At 36.5% G+C, this 19,114-nt stretch overlaps 1 protein-coding gene across 3 annotated transcripts in view; it reads right to left on the bottom strand.

Annotated features, from left to right (window-relative positions):
* Window positions 1-19,114, bottom strand: part of nos1 (nitric oxide synthase 1 (neuronal)) — a 59,429-nt gene that overhangs the window by 28,642 nt on the left and 11,673 nt on the right. For all 3 annotated transcript variants that reach the window (XM_038293578.1, XM_038293591.1, XM_038293583.1), the window contains 8 exons: window positions 15,523-15,660; window positions 11,193-11,338; window positions 10,064-10,226; window positions 8,279-8,370; window positions 6,429-6,570; window positions 6,209-6,348; window positions 5,098-5,272; window positions 2,763-2,864 (listed from right to left, as the gene is read on the bottom strand). In XM_038293578.1, coding sequence (XP_038149506.1) covers window positions 2,763-2,864; window positions 5,098-5,272; window positions 6,209-6,348; window positions 6,429-6,570; window positions 8,279-8,370; window positions 10,064-10,226; window positions 11,193-11,338; window positions 15,523-15,660 — 1,098 coding nt within the window. The remainder of the gene's footprint in view (window positions 1-2,762; window positions 2,865-5,097; window positions 5,273-6,208; window positions 6,349-6,428; window positions 6,571-8,278; window positions 8,371-10,063; window positions 10,227-11,192; window positions 11,339-15,522; window positions 15,661-19,114) is intronic.

Raw genomic sequence — 19,114 nt, 5'->3', positions numbered from 1 at the left:
GGGATTCTGTTAGAGTGAAGGGGCGAATGAGGTGGGAGATTGATAGATTTTGATGAAGAAAAAGCTGAGAGAAAAGGTAATATCTGTCGATATTCCTACCCTCATCTATGACCATAAAATCTGGATCATGGCCTAAAAACATGAGATCCCTGATACAAGCGGCTAATAATAATGGAACTTTATTGATCTCTCATTGCAGAAATTTACCTCTGTATTTAACCCATCCCCTTTGGGGAGCAGTGGGCTGCCATCCTGTGCGCCTGGGGAGCAGTGTGGGGTTAAGGGTCTTGTTCAGAGACCCAGAGTGGCTATCTGTGGGAGTGGTGCTTGAAATCAGAACCTCAGGATTCCAAGCTCTATGGAACCACTAGGCCGCCACTCCCCACCACTCCCGCTTTGTCACTCTGCGGAGTGGTGTCACTTAACCTCCACATTAAAAGGAGTCAGCTGAGGTGGCGCAGACATCTTTTTTGGATGCCCAGTGTAAACCTGGCTCTGGAGGTGTTCCAGGAACGTGTCACCTGAAGGAGGGCCAGGGGACAACCCAACATTCAGGCTGAAACTTTTAGAAAGGCACATCAGCCAATCACTAGATTAAGAATGATACACAAAAGCTTAGGGATGCTTTTCATTTAAATGCATTTAAGAGTGAACAAAGCAACTTATTCTAAGTTGTTATGACAAAACCCAAAGCTTTAAAAATATAGGTAATAAGCTTCTTCACTCACTACAGTTTGCTCTGCTTGAATTGCCCAATCAAGTCCAGCCTTCAGGAAAAAGTTGTCAAAGATTGTAAAAACTGGTAACAAAAAAAAAACATGGCATTTGGCCTCACAAACAAAATGGCTCTTTTAGGGCCCTTACTAGGGCTGAAACAGTAGATTAATTATAATGATGATCAATCCAATTATTATATAGTTAATTTTTAAAACGATTGAAATAATGGTCAACTTAATTAGTATTGGAATAATCCTTAACTGGAGTTTAAAGTCTAAAACATGCCTTTAACTGACAGAGCAACCCATTTAAAGCAGTTACTTTACCAAGATTGTATAAAATATAAGAACACTTTGCATTTAAGATAAAAAAAAAAAAAATCATCTGTCAATATACTCTATCCAGAACTCCTCAAGAGGAGAAGTTTGAGTTTCACCTGGTTTGATTTCGTAGAGATTCTTCTTTAAAGAATCTTTGCTTATCTAATTAATCAAAAAAGTTAACAGATTAATCAATTTCCAAAATAATGGCTAATTGCAGCCCTAACTGCAACCATAAACTCATCTAAACTAAAGCTGGGATTTATCAGGGTTTTATGTAATGGGTCAAAGACGTTAAAAATTTATTAAGATGATTAAACATTATATATATATATTCTCTATGTATTTTTTATATAAAAAATATACACTTCTTGTTTTTGGATTGAACTTTTTTACCAGATTATCATCATTACAGGCAGACTTTTTTTTTTTTTTTTTTTTTTTTTTTTTTTTTTTTTTTTTTTTTTTTTTTTTTTTTATTAACACTTTTTGTAAAACAGCAGAATTCGAGTCATATTTGGCTGAAAAGATTTAATGTTCAAGTATTCCCACTAGTATTGACATACACTTTAGTCTGTATTTTGACAGCAATTTTCCTATAGTCATTTTTGATTTAGCGCCAATCCTTTATCAACACACTACAAAATATTTCCTTTTTAGGCTGACGCAAAGCCTTGCACCCCCCTGATGCATAATGCTGTAACTGCCATGATTTACCATGGAGACCATTGCATCTCAAGCTACATGCAGCGATGGCATTTTACCATCTACAAAAGATTTAGTTTGATGAAATGCTTTGTTGTCTCTGTAATATGGTGTTCTCTGTGTTTCTTTTAATAAAGAAAAAATAGACTTCCTATTGCTTTCCTTTAGCAACAAATTTCAGTCACTTTTCCACAATAATCAGATTTTTGGAGTGCAATGCCTGCAGTCCTCACCATCTGCTTTACTTGAAAAGTGAATTAGACAGTATGCAGCTCCTCCAAAGACACCACAGTTTTCAGGATCTAGAAAACTAAATTGTGCTTGATGAATAGGTTAACTGTATGGATATAGTTTTCATTCTAATCCTGCTTTAAACCTAAATGGCATTCTGCTGTGTTTCTGGGTTTTTACAATACTTTATTTCACAGCCTTTAAACCCAAGGCCTTCCAAGAAAAGCTAAATTTATAATTTCACACATAAGTTAATTTTAGTGCAACCACTTGCCTTTAGAAGACCTAGTCACTAAAATATTTAAAACATATTAAAATAAAGGGATCAGATTTTTGTACAAAACTCATGTTATCTCACCCAGTTTTGTTTTGTCAACTAAAATTCCCAAAGAAGAATTTCACTGCCAACAAAAAAAAAACAAACTGAAAACAACTTAAACTAGTATCGACTAAGCACCTCTAAATCTGTTTATATAAGCAAGCAGGAGTTAACATAATGGTAAAGACAGGTAAATAAACATGTAAACTGGAGAGTCAGTCTGCTGGTTAAATATCCTATGATTGTGTTGCATCATAGCAGCTCAAATGTCATTTTTAGTTTTATTAAGCTTTGTTTACAACTTATAGGTCATATATATAGAAAACACCCTTTCTGTGATGAAGAGATTACCTTTGTAAACAAGGAACTTGCTGAGAATCCAATATGACAAAAGGTTTTGTTGTCCCAAGAGGCAAACACACCTTCTATTCCCTTTAAATCTATTTTTGGTGAAAAAAGCATGCAATCACCTGAAAGCTGTAGAGAACAGCAATATTAATCTCCACAAGTGCCTGGTCTTTCCAGAGGGAAGAAGTCTTCCTAGTGTCTAAGCCCATCTTGTTGGCAACCTCCTACAAAACATAGCACAAGGATAAATGAGAGAACATTTAAATTCTGTGGTATAGATACTGAACAGCTTTGGAAAGTTGTGTGTGCGTGTGTGGGTTGTGTAAGGATGTGTGTTTGTGTGTGTGTGTGTGTGTGTGTTAAATGTTTATTGCTTCTCTTTGATGAGTTTGATATAAACCTAAAACATTTCTATACATTGTCAACATCTATAAGCGTAGATCTTTTATCATACGATGTGAATTTTACACATGCAGATTAAAAATGATGCAGTTCTGGTCATAGAGTTAGGGTGATATCACATATATACAGAATGCTAGTTAAAACTTTAAAATACAATTTATTAACAACAACTATTGATAATGCACAAAAAAAAAAAAAAAATATATATATATATATATGTAAAAAAAACAAACAGAAGATATGTTAAAGATATCAGTCAGAAAATTTACATTAATTTCAAGCCTTCATCAGGTTTATAGTGTTCTTCCTTTGTACAGTATAGTCATATTCTTTGTTTATTTTATGATGCTAGCTGTAAACTAATTTCCCTCTGGGATTATTAAAGTACTTCTGATTCTGATTGTTATGCTATCCCTGAATGTGATGTGTGGTATGAGCCTTTTTTTGTTTTTTTTTTGTTTTTTACAGTCATGTTACTCTAATATAGTCAATGACAAATTCTTAACTAGAGCATGAGTATGAGATCATTTTAAAGTTCAGGCCAAGGTTCAATACTATACTAGTCATAGTTGGTTTCGATGGTTTATGCTGGTGAAGATTCTCAGTCATCCAGCTCATAGTCATCCCTACAATGTTATAAAAACACACCACTGGACTTTCCAAGTTTGAAGATGTTTCGCTGTCCATCCAGGAAGCTTTTTCAATTCAAAATGTCAGGAATAGCGTTGAGTTTGAGGCTTTATAGAGTGGACTGTTTTTTTCTTTTTAAAATTTTTTGGAATACTAGATGGTTTTATAGAAATGTTCATCAATACAGGGACTGCAAAACCAGCCCAACCACAGACTCCCCAAACAATACAGTTGACATGAGAGTTTGTGTTGATTTACTGAGTTTGTCATTATTATATATAGGTATCAGCAAATTATTAAATAATTCTGCTTTGTTGTTTCTAAATAACATGGTTCCAGAGTTTTTGTACCTTAAGAGGCAACTGCTTTGCTAAACCATGAACTCATACACCATGAAGAACAGGTTTTTTCTGGCAACCATTCCATATAAACATAATTGTTTTACTAATTGTACTGTTGTGGACTCTGAACTTACAGGATGTAGGACAACAAATATTTTTTGGGGATTTTTTGCAAATACCAGGAGAATTTCCGTCTTACATCGGGGGGTTGTTGGAATGTCTGGAAAAATTGGCACATTTTTAAATATTTTTTATTGAATGGTAATAACCCACTAGAGTGGAATTACAAAAAAAGGACAGATAACCTTTCAGTTTGTCTCTCCAAGGTCACTGGTGTTATATTTACTCTTTATTCAGCAAACTAGCAAAAAATCCTCCTGTTTTTAAGTGGTTTTCTTTTCTAGAGTTCGCTTTCACATTTTGGTGAAAATTTCGTTTAATTAAAAGGAAAAGGATTTAGTTATTGTTATATAATCTTGGGTTATATTCACCCATTTTTTAGAGCCAATAATGGAAAAATGATGCTCAGTATTACAGTTTGTTAAAAAAGAAAATGTTAAAAAGTAAAAAGCAAAAAACATTGTTGTCCTATTTAGAAAATCCTCCTCTAACGTTGTATGAAATAAAAAATTAAGAAAAAAGCCAAAGGACATTCAAACTGTAAGGCTTCACCACAAATCGATCACTTTAGTTACAGCACAAATAAAAGCTGGCCACCCGTGTATCTTGAAGTGCCCTTCAAAATTGCACCACTCCTATATAGGCTGAATCATTTGAAAACGCTCATCTCTACTTGTGTAAGTCTTTATATACAAAGGTCTGGACATTTTTTTTCCCCCTTGCTGCACTTTATGGCTTTTAAAGGCAAATCCATGTATCTATGATAGATAAAGCCCACATCCCACAGATAATAAAATACTGAAAACCCTACGCATGCTTACAAGGATAATTTGATGCATTTGGCTCATTTGGTAACAACACATGTTCATCTTGACACAAGGCTACCGTCAATCTGTCCCTTCAGTTCTTTTTCCTGAATCTAATGTCACATGACGATTTTTTTTTTCTGACACAAGAATGTTACCTCCAGAATGTTGTAGCGTGAGCTGTCACAAAAGTCCCTCACGCCGATCTCTGTGCCCATGTACCAGCCACTGAAGGGGCATCCTGTGAACTCAAGACCACCAATCTCCAGCAGCATGTTTGCAACTGCTGGGAGGCCATACCACTTCAACTCCAAGTCCTTGAACCAATCAAACCTGGGAGAAGTGAGCAGAAGGGAAAAATGGTGACCATGGTTACGTCAGATAATTCACTCCATTATCCACTGCCAAACTAGCAATACGCTCAATCACTAGAATTGTTAGGAGCCGGTATAAGTGCCTCGGAGACATGGAGCAAAAACCAATGTGTTCAAAACTAGCATTAACAAAAAGAAGCCCATTGTTAAGGCTTTTTAGTACTGTCCAAAGGAAGTGTGGCCTCTTGAAACCTTTAGGGGGATTGATAGAATTGCTTTCAGGCTATTATTTGCAGTGCTGGGTTTAATCTTGTGTAATGATGAGATACGATGGGCTGCCGAAGCTTGTGCCAAGCTGCTGCCAGAGCTAAGGGCCAGCTAATACATGCGTACGGAAAAAAAAATAAAGCCAAATCTGGGGGAGTCTGGCAGGCTGATTTATGTGTCAAAGGATTTTGAAACACTCTGTAGTGTTTAACAATGCTTTTGTGGCTTGGAATGCATCTGTTTGTATTTGTGAATGGCTGCAAAACCAGAGTTTTATTTCATTTTTTTGTGTGATTACAATGCCACCGAGAAAGTGCAGCTTAATGATTAAGACTCCAAGGTTTTTGTGGCTTTTGGCTTTAATTTTTTTTTTTGTGGCAGGAAAAGTAAACAAATTAATAAGAGATATGAAGCTCGAAATCCCACAAGTCCCATGGGTGCCACAAAAAATAAAAATAAATAAATAAATAAAAACAAGCTCTAGTTGTGCTATTAGTGTATAATAGGCACAGTTGGAATGTGACAATAACCAATCAGCCTTCTTGGCATGAAATTAGTCCATTGTTTGAGAAGTGTAGTTATAAGATATGCAAGTGGGTGGATATCCCTCTGTGGAGCCTCTTCTGTTCTCATTTTTGTTACATTCCTTGCATCTTAAGAATTTTTAAAGAGAAAAAGAAAAACTTACTTTGGATGGATGATAGGCACCTCCAATATGAGGTCTTCAGGGATCTCAAAAAGCTCTGGGTCGTTTCCATTGGCTTGCAGCAGAAGGGGAAGGACGTCAAATCGACCCTTCGGTGCTTTCCACCCAAGCTGGATGCAGATCTAGGGATGAATGTACAAAATCTTAGCCTATGAGGCCAAAGAGGTGTGACATTTTGTAACCGTATCTAACTGATATGTACCTCTGTGAATTCCACATTAGCAGGGTCTCCCAGAATACTTCCGTCAGGCTGTTTGTAGCCCGCATATCGAATCAACTGACTGTTCCACACACGGAAATCATGTTTACCATCAATCCTCTGTGGAAATATGGTAATAGCAGACCTGCAAAAAGAAAGATGGCATTTTTAATGCCAATAAAATATTGAGATTCTAAGATAAAATATCACATACTTAAAAAAGGGTGCTTCAAATAAAAATCATGAACTGTGCATTGTGTTGATCTAGTGCTATAACAATAGAATTCAGCTTTATTGTCATTACATTGTCACAGGTACAAAGTAACGAAATTCACGCTCTGCGTGATCAACCCATCCCTTTGGGGAGCAGTGGGCTGCCATTGTGTTGCGCCCAGGGAGCAGTGTGGGGGATAAGGATCTTGCTCAGTGACCCAGGGTGGCAGTCTACTGTATGGGAGAGGGTCTTGCACTCAGATCCTCTGGGATCCAAGCCCAGTGCCCTAACCACTCGGCCACCACTTCCCTCATATATAAAGAGAACATTACAGAGCTTTTGTGTAGGCAAGCGTTAAAATTTTAAACCAACTTGACCATAACTGTCAGGCAGAAGGGCCATTTTAACAGTTACTCATCTAGAAATGCCTGATTACACCAGAAAAAAGAAATGTAGTTTATAAATTGCCCTCTGGTGACATCCCTGTACTTTAGTGTGATCTTTACACCGTTTTTTTGAAGTTTAAGGTAAGGGAATAGTACATCAGGTGATCCAAGTGCTACATTAATCAAGTAGACCATTAACATTGATGACACCATACAAGCCTGGTTATGTGCTGCTCAGTCCAGATCGCAATGGTGTTTTAATGCTCTTTACGGGGTGAGATTGTTAATGCTGGTAAGCTGGTCGTGAGTAACTGAGAAGGGTGTGATGGATTGCCTGAGCGGCTGGTCTGAGTCTGGGCCAGATGTGCACTAAGTAGTAATGGTAGGGATTTACAGACATTTCTCTTTGGATAAAAGATATGCTATTATCAGTTATTTGTGGTAATTCAAGAATCAGTTGGCAGGGGACCAAAAAAAAAAAAAAAATCAGGATTTCCTTTTATTCAACTGGAACTGACGAGGAACTGGGCCAGTAAAGATGACATTTGAATAAGAATAATTTCCATCTATATAATAAAATGCATAAAAATTGAAGCAACAGTTCTTTAATGCAGTTATTTAGCATCCCATTCCCTAAATTTGATAAAGACATTGGAAAATAATGTAACAATCGTGCTTCAAAAGATCCTCAACCGACGTTTAAACCTTTTTTCTTGGGACTTAAGAAAAATAAACTCAAATTGAGGTTATATTTATTGATCAATGTTAAAGCAGACCAGCCCAAATTTGTGTCTGACTTGTGTGGCGCCTCTTTCTGACATGTTCATCTGAATCAGCTCTCAAAGGGCCAGGGGACTTGTAGTAATGAGTCGGGATTCATCCATCATATGAGTAGTAAATGTGAGATGTCACATGTGATTAGGACTTGGCAGAAAGTGTGTGAGGGCAGCACAGGGGTCTGACAAATGACTGCTTGTTAGCTAGGTCTGCCGCCTTACCAGTCGGGCAATGATTGGTGCTGAAGCGCCAACAGATAAATAGACAGGCAGCAGATAGTGTCGGATACGACGTTAAGAGACAGAGCGCACGTTGACAGATGGGACATAAGGGGCAAGTCGGGGTAGTCGGATATGGAGGAGGGTGATGAGCTACTAGGAGTGACAGATGGATCAAATGTAATGGGGAGAACAGGGCTAGAGCTACAACAGCAGAAGGGCTGAAAAGAAAAGTATAAACCTTAAATGTGGTTTTACCTAAGGTTGCCTTTGTTGGTGGCATACTTGATATGGTTGCAAATGTAGTTATACATTCCATGGGCTGTTGTGCAGTCTCTGGCATCAAAAACCTGCAAAACAAAAATTATGAAAAAAAAAACCCTACTCAGACCTTAAACTACAGAAACACTTTCTATGGCACCGTAGTAAGTCTGCTGCAGATTTAGCATAATTGTGGAATAACTACTACAGTCCTAACTCTCAGAAAAAGTAAAGATCTTGTTCATATTCTCAGAAAGTTCCTATCCAAGTCAAATCATTCCTAACAAAGAGCTATAGATAGAATAAGGTGGATAGTTGCTTAGATTGACTAAGTAAACAATTGACTTAAGTTCTTGCTGAGGAGACGTTGTTGACTCTGTTAAGTGCGACACTGTCCTCTAAGATGATCAGTTGATAAAAGAAAATAAAACCCAACACAAAAGTGCTCCTAGATATCAATAGAGAGCGTGCCTCTGTTTACAAAGCTCTGATAGAGGAATAGATATGTTTTCTAAAATGACTTTGTCCAGGTATAACAGTGGGGGCTGCAGACTTTAAAATTCATTGTTGTCTTTTTCTCAGTGCATTGTTGTCTCTCGTTTAACACAGAAAGCTGAGTACTTTCAAATCCAGAGAGGAGATCACAGTTCACAAGGGAATTACTAGACAATCATTCACTGCTATGGATACGATTCTTGTATGATACAAATATGTACACTCACATCTTTTACATCTATTTCTTCATGTGCATAGAATATAAATGGTTTTCATTTATCTTATCCAAAGTATGTATTTATGTACGTATTTTTGCTGCAACTTTTTCCCCCCAAATTCTTTTCAAACATTAAATATTAAAAACATGTTACTGTCTAAATACTATTAATCTCTATCAATGCTTTTGTTTCCTTAATCTTCTGATTGAACAATTGTTGGCCGACTGTAAGTCCTCCTCAAAACTAAAATTTCTTCGATGAGCTTTGTTAAGGTCTAAGAGGCTTTGTTAAAAAGCCTTTTTTACTGAGGTAATGTTCAGGAAATTCTCAAGATTTTTCCTAAAATGATAAGTGCTAGTTTTAATCTTGAGATCATTTGTCTGTAGGCAAGATGGCAGCCATACTGTTACTCCTAGCCTACAATCTTTAGACATTGTTAGTATATCCAAGTGAAAACATGACTGGAATTCATCATGAAGGGGTGTTTGTGAAATCAGTATGTGGAAAAAAAAAAAAAAGAGAAAAATGTTGCTCTGTCCACACCTACTGGTCGGTGGTGCACCACACTTTTAGCCATTTAAAAATATATATATTTTTTAGAATGCCTCTATGGAAAAAAGAAATATTCTTTTATTTCTCTAGAGGGGTGAGTACATTATTTATACCACTATATTTCATTCTAAATTACTTAAAAGCCAAGAAACTGAAATTAACGCTAAACTATTCTATTACAGTAATGGTGGTAAAGTGTTAAAATACGTTTTGACAATTTATTTTAGTTCATTGTGTTCACTTTTAGCTTTCTCTGGAAGACAGTAAAGTTTTGGATGAATGTCATTCTTCACATTGGCTTTTGCATAATCCTGAGATCTTATGGACAGAGCTGTTTGAATACCATGTTATTTTAAGGCTAAGGCAGGTTTTTAACAAATTCCTTCTCTTTATTTACCTGAATAAAGTAAAAGGACCCAAACATATTTGTTTGCTTTGCTGTTGGCAAAAACTAAAATGACAAGCAAAAGGTTTTTCCACTAACAAGACACATAATCCATGACATATTGGTTACAACCTGTAGTTTGGACCACTGAATCCGTCCCACACACCGGGCAGCATTCCTCCAGGCATGTTTGGCTCCATAAATCAGCTCAGTGTCTTTCAGTTGATAAGTTCCTGAAGCTTCAATCTCTTTTGTCACCTCCTCCCACCTGTCTACATGGGCCTTGGAGCCATACCTGAGAGGCACAGGGAAACAATTATCACAACTGACCAAACAGAATACTAAATTATGAGCATATCTGGCATTGTCAAACCAAGTAATAGGTTGTGAAAAAGGAAAATATCTTGACACATTGATAACATTGGTCCCTCATGAGTGCTGTGCCTAAAAAGAAGCAAAGTAATGTATTAATTGGTAAATATTCCAGAACTTAATTGGATAACCAAGACTCTAAAAGCAGGTGTCTGATTGGTAACATGTTATAATCAATGTCAGGCCTAAAATTGACCTTTTTTTTTTCATTTTTCTTTCATTTCTGCACAAGCAAAACACACCTTTTTCATCAAAAAAATAATACCAGCCTATGTAGAAGATAGTTGCCTCCTCTTCTGAACTTTAAATGTCATTTTTTTTGCAATGTTTTCATAAAGCATAAAGCCTGTATATGTAAAATTAAACTTTATAGCAAATGTGGAAATGTTAACTTGCCCTTAACTCTAAAAGTTAAGGGCAAGTACGATAGAAAATAGAAGTATAACAGCCAGTAAATAACAGAAAATGTAAAAGAAAATATAGTCCCAGAAAAGGTTAGACTATTTTACTGTTGAGCTTTAGTTTTCCTGTTAGTTTTCTGTTTATTAAAAAATTTAAAGTAAAAAGTTGCATGCTATGATAAAATTTGTAGATCTCTTTAGATGATGCATAAATTCAGAAATGAAAAAAAAAAATTCAGGAAGAAAGTGTCTTTTTTCAGATAAAAATGTAATTAGGATGGGATCAAATGAAGTTGAGATCAGTTTTGTGACTTAGTTAAAACATTTTCTGCTGTATTTCTGCACCGATTATCAGTGTGACATGCCAACAGATTTCCCATTTTGTTGTCTAGATCATTAGAATTAGATGAAAATCGAATTAAGTTAATCATTCAAACACTATGAAATCTCACTGGTTTAGATTGCTTTCCGTTAAAAGCTTAACTTGCCTTTTAATAGATGTGTAGTATTGGTCAATAAAGTCAGCAGCCAAGGGAAGAAGCTCCTCTTTGGTTCGAACTTCGTCTGGTTTGCGTGCATGCTGGTTTGGCACCATCACAGAACCGATGCAGACATTTTCACTACAGATTGGCATCTGCAATTAAGTAGGCAGATGAGTGGCGTACACCAAAATGCTAAACATCAGAAAATTCAAAAAACTAAACAAAAGGAAATGATAATAAAAACATGAAATTTGAAATTCTTTATACCCTTTAAAAAAAACTTTGCGCACAAACCTTAAACTCAATGTTATTTGTGGTCCTGCAATTCCTGCTGGGACAGTTTTACTGCCTTCAGTTCTCAACCTTTCATATGACTTATTGTACATGTCCCGGTTACAAGACCTCAGGACACCTACTAAGGAGATACGTCAAGGTTCAAAACCTCAGATAGTTCGTCACTGCTTGTCCAATCAGAGACCAAAAAGTAAGAACCAAGACCCTGCATTGTACTATCAAGTCATACCCAGACTATTGGATGACATTTCTATAATGATCTGTTTTATTATTAACTCTAAATCCTATACTCAATGTTCGAGTCACTGAATTGCTACATTTTTTTTTTTTTTTATAATCAATGGATAGTATGTGTGTCAATGAATGAGTAAGTCTATGAGTCATATTGCTGCTTCATAAAACAAGGACTTGAAGACTGAAATACAGAAGGAGAGGCAAAGAAAAAAAAACAGATGGCTACAATGGGGGAAAAAAGAAACCTTGATGCAACCTTGTGTCATCAGCTTATTATTATCGATATTGGTCAGCAGGCTTGATTTCTTTGGAGAACAAAGATCAGAAGTGGAGGGTTTTAGCAAAAAGATAATTTGACTATGACCCAAGTACATCCAAAATTGGCTTGTGAAGCTAAACCACCCACTGACACTTGGCCAACAGTTTAAAAAAGTGTGTCCAAAAAAACAAGAAATACAAAGAATGAAATCCATCTGTGAGCAAAATGAGGAAAAACAAAAAACATGGAAAACAAAAAGAAATGTTCAAGAATAAGAAAGAAAAAAATCAAGCTGGGAAAAGGTAGCCGACAACAAGCAATAGCAAGACCAATTAAACAAAGAGGTGACGGCAAAAATGGATGAGCAGAGTTAAAAATAAGACAAAGGAATAACTCATGCTCTAGCACGTCCGCTCATCACACTGCTCTGGGTATTCATGCCAGCCAGCTGTCCTTTTGGAAAAAGACGGATCATCTGTAATATATAATAAATCTGAAGATGCCATTACAGCTCATTCATTGGGATGCACACGACAGGCTATCTGCTAAGCCACCAAAGAGATTTGGCTGCTGTTTACAAATGGGCAGTGCTTGCTTTAAAAACAGCAATGCTTACCTATTCATGGGTAGATAGATTCTATACTAAAAAATAAACTTTGGTAGCACGACAAAATATGTCATCATGCTATTCGATGGCCAACTATAAGGTTTTAGCCATTTTAGTCCCAATGTTTTGGAGAATTATTTAGCATCTTTTATGTAATATAGAGAACCACCAAGAATGGAATGCCTTAAGATGAACAATATTGGTTTTGTTGTGTGCTTATTTTAGTATCTCAATTGTAACACAGCTTGGGAGAAAGTGTGCTGACCCATTTGTTGTTCATCATCAGCAATCATCATCAGCCCCCTCTGCTAGAAGGGTAAGCCACAAATGGTAAAGAAACTCTATCAATGAGATTGCTGTAACCAAGTAAACTTAGGGATAGTTTAATGCAGTGCAAAAATACAATTCTATCCATATATTCAATATTTTCCTAAGAAAACATGGGACTGAAGTCAGACCTTTGATTCAAATTATACCAAATCATATAATAATCAACATTAGTTCTATGATACTGACTGTATTCCAAGAATAAGGAATGGCACAACAGGCTACCCTTAAATATTAGGTGGTTAGCGTGCACACCGCTTTATCAACCCAGAAAGCTCATTTAATGTTCAGCCTTCAGCACTAGTTGAAAATCTTCAAAAACTATAGTTATTTGATCAGGCAAAAGAGGGAAGCCATGTTGGAATTATCCCAGGGTACTGGAAAAATATACGATTGTCTTCTTTTTTCTTAATTTCAAAAGTGACTAAAGTGTCCAGGTCCAGTAAAGTAAGGTCAAATCATCTTTGATGTCATCATAAGATCCAGCATGGTTTTTAACCAGACATTATTTTGTTGTTGTGATGATCCCCATTACTATGACTTTCAGGTCCTGTGATGAAACACATGATGCCAGCATCGAAGCCATAGAACATGGTCGGTCTAAAAGAACTCAGTAATTTAGAGGTTATGCAGTTTGATGAAATTCGAATCGCGGCTGGTATAGCCTTTCATACTTCACACTCCCCAGATATACACACCGAACTGTAAATCTAATTTCTGTGTTCAGAAGAATCACTTCTCGGCTTTCTTCATTCAGAACTACGTAGAAAAAAAACAATCCCAGGAGGTGGAAAAGGAGCTTTTGCATTTGCAACAGGGGGCATTGACCAAATCATGCCACTTCCTTGTAAGCTATGTCTCTTCACCTTGTCTGCATTAAGTTTCTTTAGTAAATAACTAGGGATGCATGATATAATCGGCCCCCTATCGGTATCGGCCTGTATCGGCCTTAAAACTGAATATCAGATATCGGCCACCCCACCGATATTTAACCCGATATTTGATCAGCTTCTGAGTTTCTAAAGTCAAAAAAAAAAAAAAACAACTACTTCTTTCTCTTCCTCAAAAACTTCTTTTTTACAGACTTAAAAACTTCTAAAGACGAGGGAAAAACATTGATACATTAAAATATCACAAAATTCATATGCTGATATATTGCCATTTAAAAACACCATATCAATCTCTTTTACTAATGAAATATTGCTATACGTCATCGTTATGCTACGAAATCCCCCGAAAATTCACGAAATTTTGCCTTTTTTTTATATGTTGATATATTGACGTGGTATCGATCTATTTTACTAACAAAATCTCACAAGAATTTGCAAAATATCACAAGAGTTTGTAACAGAACGATGAAATTTCACAAGATTTTGAAAGTAAAATAGATCGATACCTCGTTTTTAAAAATCAATTTGATATCAGGATATGAAAATATATTTGAGTATATTATTTTGTCAGGAATGGATAACAAAACTGCTATTTTCAATGACTACTTATTTTTGTCCAGCTTTAACATCGGTATCGATATCGGTTATTGGCTACATGAGTTTTAAAATATCGGCATATCTGATATCGGCCAAAATCCCAATATCGTGCATCCCTATAAATAACTGCTGAACAATCTCATGGATGATGGTCTCCATCCCCTCCAGGGATGATTTGGGTTTCAATTCAGCAGACCAATATCTTTTACGTCTAGAGCTAAAGAAGCCAGGTCTGCTATTGGGTTTAGCTGGATTTCATGAGACTGGCAGATTTAATGCATCCTTGTCCGTCAGGTCAGTTTTAGGCCTACTTCAACAGGTGGCCATGCAACGTCTAGTCAAATTCACCTGTTATCTTTAACACTGTATTAGTCTCTGTCCGTCTTATGAGCTTTGCAGGGTTTTCCTGCCTCTCAGACTCTGCTCCGCTAGCTTCAGCAGCTGCATTAAGCAGACACCCCATCCACATGAAAAAAACATCTGACTAGAGGGCTCTGATACAAACAAAGTCTATCTGTATGATGAAAATAGCAGCACTTTGGGGCGTAATCATCATATAAAGAGGAAAACATGCATAAACTCTGTAGAGTTAAACTTAATGAAGAGCTTTGATTTTTTCATTATAGGAATATACAAAATGTATACTTTTGGATTAAGATGAGCAATAAGGACTCATTTCAGCAAGACAGTTCACCATGGGCTCGTCTTAAAACAAGCTAATGTAAAATGATAAGGCTAAGATAGCCTTTTCTTTCAAAGTTAAGTAAACTAAGGTACAAGGGAAAAGGAATTATGTAAAAACCGATAAAACCCTGTTACATCAATGACCACAGTAATTAACTTATCAATTTAAAATGTACTTACATTACAAAACTAGTGATATACCAATTTCATTAAAAAATATGTTATTCAAGTTGTGCCATCAGTGGAGGCATTTCTGTTTCCCTTTGTACTTTTGATACCTGTTTTTTCATTTAAAAAGAGTGGGGCAGAATCCATACACTTATTCTTTATAATGGCATTAGAAATAGACTTAGACCTTGGTAGCAAACATCCCTTAGTTAGGTTTTTGTTAGTGGTTGCAGCAATGAAAAATGTATTTCAATAAGAGTTTTTTTCCTGCCTTACCTTACTGCAACCGTGGTGGAGGACATCATTATAAATGGTGCCCGTCTCCCAGTTCTTGATCTTTATGAAGCGAGGGCATTTGGAGGGGCTGCCATTTTGCACAGACTTAATGGGTGAGGTCCTGCCCTGGGCTGTAGACTGCAAAGAGCACACAGACATTTAGATTTGCATGAATTACAACTGTAAGTACACTAATAGGCTCTGACCCTTGTAGCAAGTGGTGCAGGATGGGTGAGCCATTTCCCACCAGGAGTCACATTGAGAAAAGCTGAAAAGTGACACAGCCCTCCAACTGCCATGAAGCAAATGTGAGCGAGACAAATAGACATTGACGGAAGAGTTTAAGACAAACAATCATTATAGGGATGCATTTCATCATGCAATCAGTGTGGACCCCAGCTCTTACTTCTCAGAAGAAAATTGTTTTGCATTGTGCTCAAGACTCTCTCACAGAGACTTATGAAAGTAAAGCCCATTACAGAAACCATTGACATTTTTCCATTCTTACAGTTCCATTTCATTTTTTACTCCATAATAAAAGCAATCAGCACCAAACAGTCGAGGGTAAAACTGCTCTCCCTTGATTGGGGTTCTCAAGCTACTTACTGATCAATAAAGGCAATTTAACCCCAAAGTCGACAGTAAACGTTCCTCGCGAAAAGCAGCAAGTGATTGCCGAAGATCAGCGTAATCAATGGCACTTTCTTGAAGCTCTCTCATCATCTCCTAAAGCATTGTTAATTACACATTTAAACAGTTCTGAGCAACAGGAACACAATCATTATGCTTTCTGGAGAGAATACCAACAGTGTTGACTGGCTGAGTCTTTGTGCTTTAAAAAAAAAAAAAAAAATCACAAAAAGTGATCTGGAGGTTTGAACAGAAGACAAAGACATTTTCTCATGGTATGTTCAGGCTCAAACATCAGCAAGACTCACTGCACGGTTAAGTAGTGACACATGATTGACACAGAAATGTTGGAAGAATTCAGTGCTGAGAAAGTTTTATTCAGAATTCCCCAAAAGATTTTCAGAAACATGATTTCTTGACAGCCAAAAAAAAAAAGGAAGGCTGTCGATTTGCTAAAAACTTTGGCATTTCATTTTATGAAAAATGCAGCATGGACACTTTGGTAGTATTACTTTTACATGAACAGATTTTGAATGTCAGTGTTCTCTGAATTTTCAACCTAGAGTAGATACAAATGGGAATTTAAATGTCAAAACAGAAATATATTATATATATATATATATATATATATATATATATATATATATATATATATATATACACATATATATATATACACACATATATATACACATATATATATACACATATATATATACACATATATATATATATACACATATATATATATATACACATATATATATATATACACATATATATATATATACACATATATATATATATACACATATATATATATATATATATATATATATACACATATATATATATATATATATATATATATACATACATACACACACACAAGAAAGAGGAAGGAGAACCATCATGGAGGGACAAGCCGCTGCACGGCGTATACCACGGCGTATAGGCTGGACTGAAGGACAGCACAGAGGCACTAATCATGGCAGCACAAGAACAGGCACTCAGTACAAGATCAATAGAGGCCAGGGTCTACCACACCAGGCAGGACCCCCGATGCAGACTGTGCAAAGAGGCCTCTGAAACAATACAGCACATAACAGCGGGGTGTAAAATGCAGGCAGGAAGTGCATACATGGAACGCCACAACCAGGTAGCTGTCATAGTGTACAGGAACATCTGCCATGAGTATGGGCTGGAAGTCCCAAGGTCAAAATGGAAGACACCTCCTAAGGTAGTTGAGAATGACCGAGCTAAGATCCTATGGGACTTCAAGATCCAGACTGACAAACAGGTGATGGCTAACCAACCAGACATCGTGTTGATCGACAAACAGCAGAAGAAGGCAGTAGTGATAGATGTGGCAATCCCAAGCGACAGCAACATCAAGAAGAAAGAACACGAGAAGCTTGAGAAATACCAAGGACTGAAGGAGGAGCTAGAAAAGATGTGGAAAGTAAGAGCAGCAGTGGTGCCAGTGGTAATTGGAGCACTGGGGGCTGTGACCCCCAAACTGGGAGAGTGGCTACAGCAGATTCCAGGTAAAACATAAGAGGTCTCTGTCCAGAAGAGCGCAGTCCTAGGAACAGCTAAGATACTGCGCAGAACCCTCAAACTCCCAGGCCTCTGGTAGAGGACCCGAGCTTGAGGATGACACATACCACCCCACGAGGGGTGAGAAAACAGTATATTTGACAGACAAGATGACAAATACAATTTGATGGAAAAGGCAAAGCATTTTGTCACTTATTTTAGGAAATGAAACTTGTTTGAATTCATGTAATATTTCAAATCCTTATATATAACCACTTATGATTATAAGCCAATAAAAATTATTACTTTACCAACTAGAAAAAGCATTTTTAAAGTGAAAAATGTGTTACTGCCATGTTACAGGCTTAATCACTGAGACAAGAATTTTGTCATTACTCAAGCAACCCTTCAAAGGATTGTAAAATTAAATTTAAGTTAGTTCAGTGAAGTTTAATCGCTATTGAAATGAAACTGGTGTTCGCATTTAAAGACCCCCCTAAAAGAAATCTTAAACTTCGGCTATAGGTGTTGCTTTTGCTCATTAAGCCTCCCTGAAACTAAAGATGTCAAAAGCCTCTCATTTGTGACGCATTCCACCCATCCTTGGAAGTTGAAATTTCCTACTTTGTTGGAAATTTTTAAACTGGAATACTCGCTGACATCAACAGGATGATACCCGACTTCCTATAAGATGGATGCTACTCATCCTAGTCATCCTAGGCATTAACAGAAGTTAAATTTTCCTACTTGATTGTTGTAGCCATTCTTCATTTTGTATGAAGCTTTAAGAGCTGTTTGAGCACTACCTTTAGGTGTTTGATGCTTTTAGTCTTTTATAAAAACTGCAAGAATGTAGTGACCAGTCCTTTCTTTTTGGGTAAAACAGCCCCATAAAGTTATGATCTATTTATTATAAATGAATCTGCATGTCCACACCTTTGTGGACCTGAAGCAAAATGAATAAATGACAAGTTAAGCATCAACTGCTGGTAAAAAAAAATAAAATAAATAAAATAAATTTTTTCTCCTTTTCTAGGTTTCCTTGTTTTTCTTTAAACCACAACTCAAAATTACGTTTTATATTTCCTGTATCTAATTGATCTAAACATCCCTCATCCCACCCTATAGATATCAATTGAAAAACAATGATGTCACAAGTGAGGTACGGATGTAGAGGGAGGGTCTGCTTTACAAGAAATGACAACAACAGTTAATCTGATGAAGAAAATGGCATAATGGAAATAATTTCCAAAGTCTTTGCAGCAAATGTAGTTATACAGTAAAAGCTCCTCGTCCCAACCATTAAAACTTCTCATAGGAAATTGAGATGATGAGAATCAAGATGGTGGGGGTGGAATGAGAGAAGCAATAGAAAGCGGATGACACAGACAGCTTAAGAGGAGAAATTGTCATTGTTAAATAT

Source organism: Cyprinodon tularosa, unplaced genomic scaffold (assembly GCF_016077235.1).
Source record: "Cyprinodon tularosa strain WSP-4 unplaced genomic scaffold, ASM1607723v1 ctg109, whole genome shotgun sequence".
Classification (NCBI taxonomy): Eukaryota; Metazoa; Chordata; class Actinopteri; order Cyprinodontiformes; family Cyprinodontidae; genus Cyprinodon; species Cyprinodon tularosa.
This window is presented reverse-complemented; position numbering and strand designations above follow the sequence as displayed.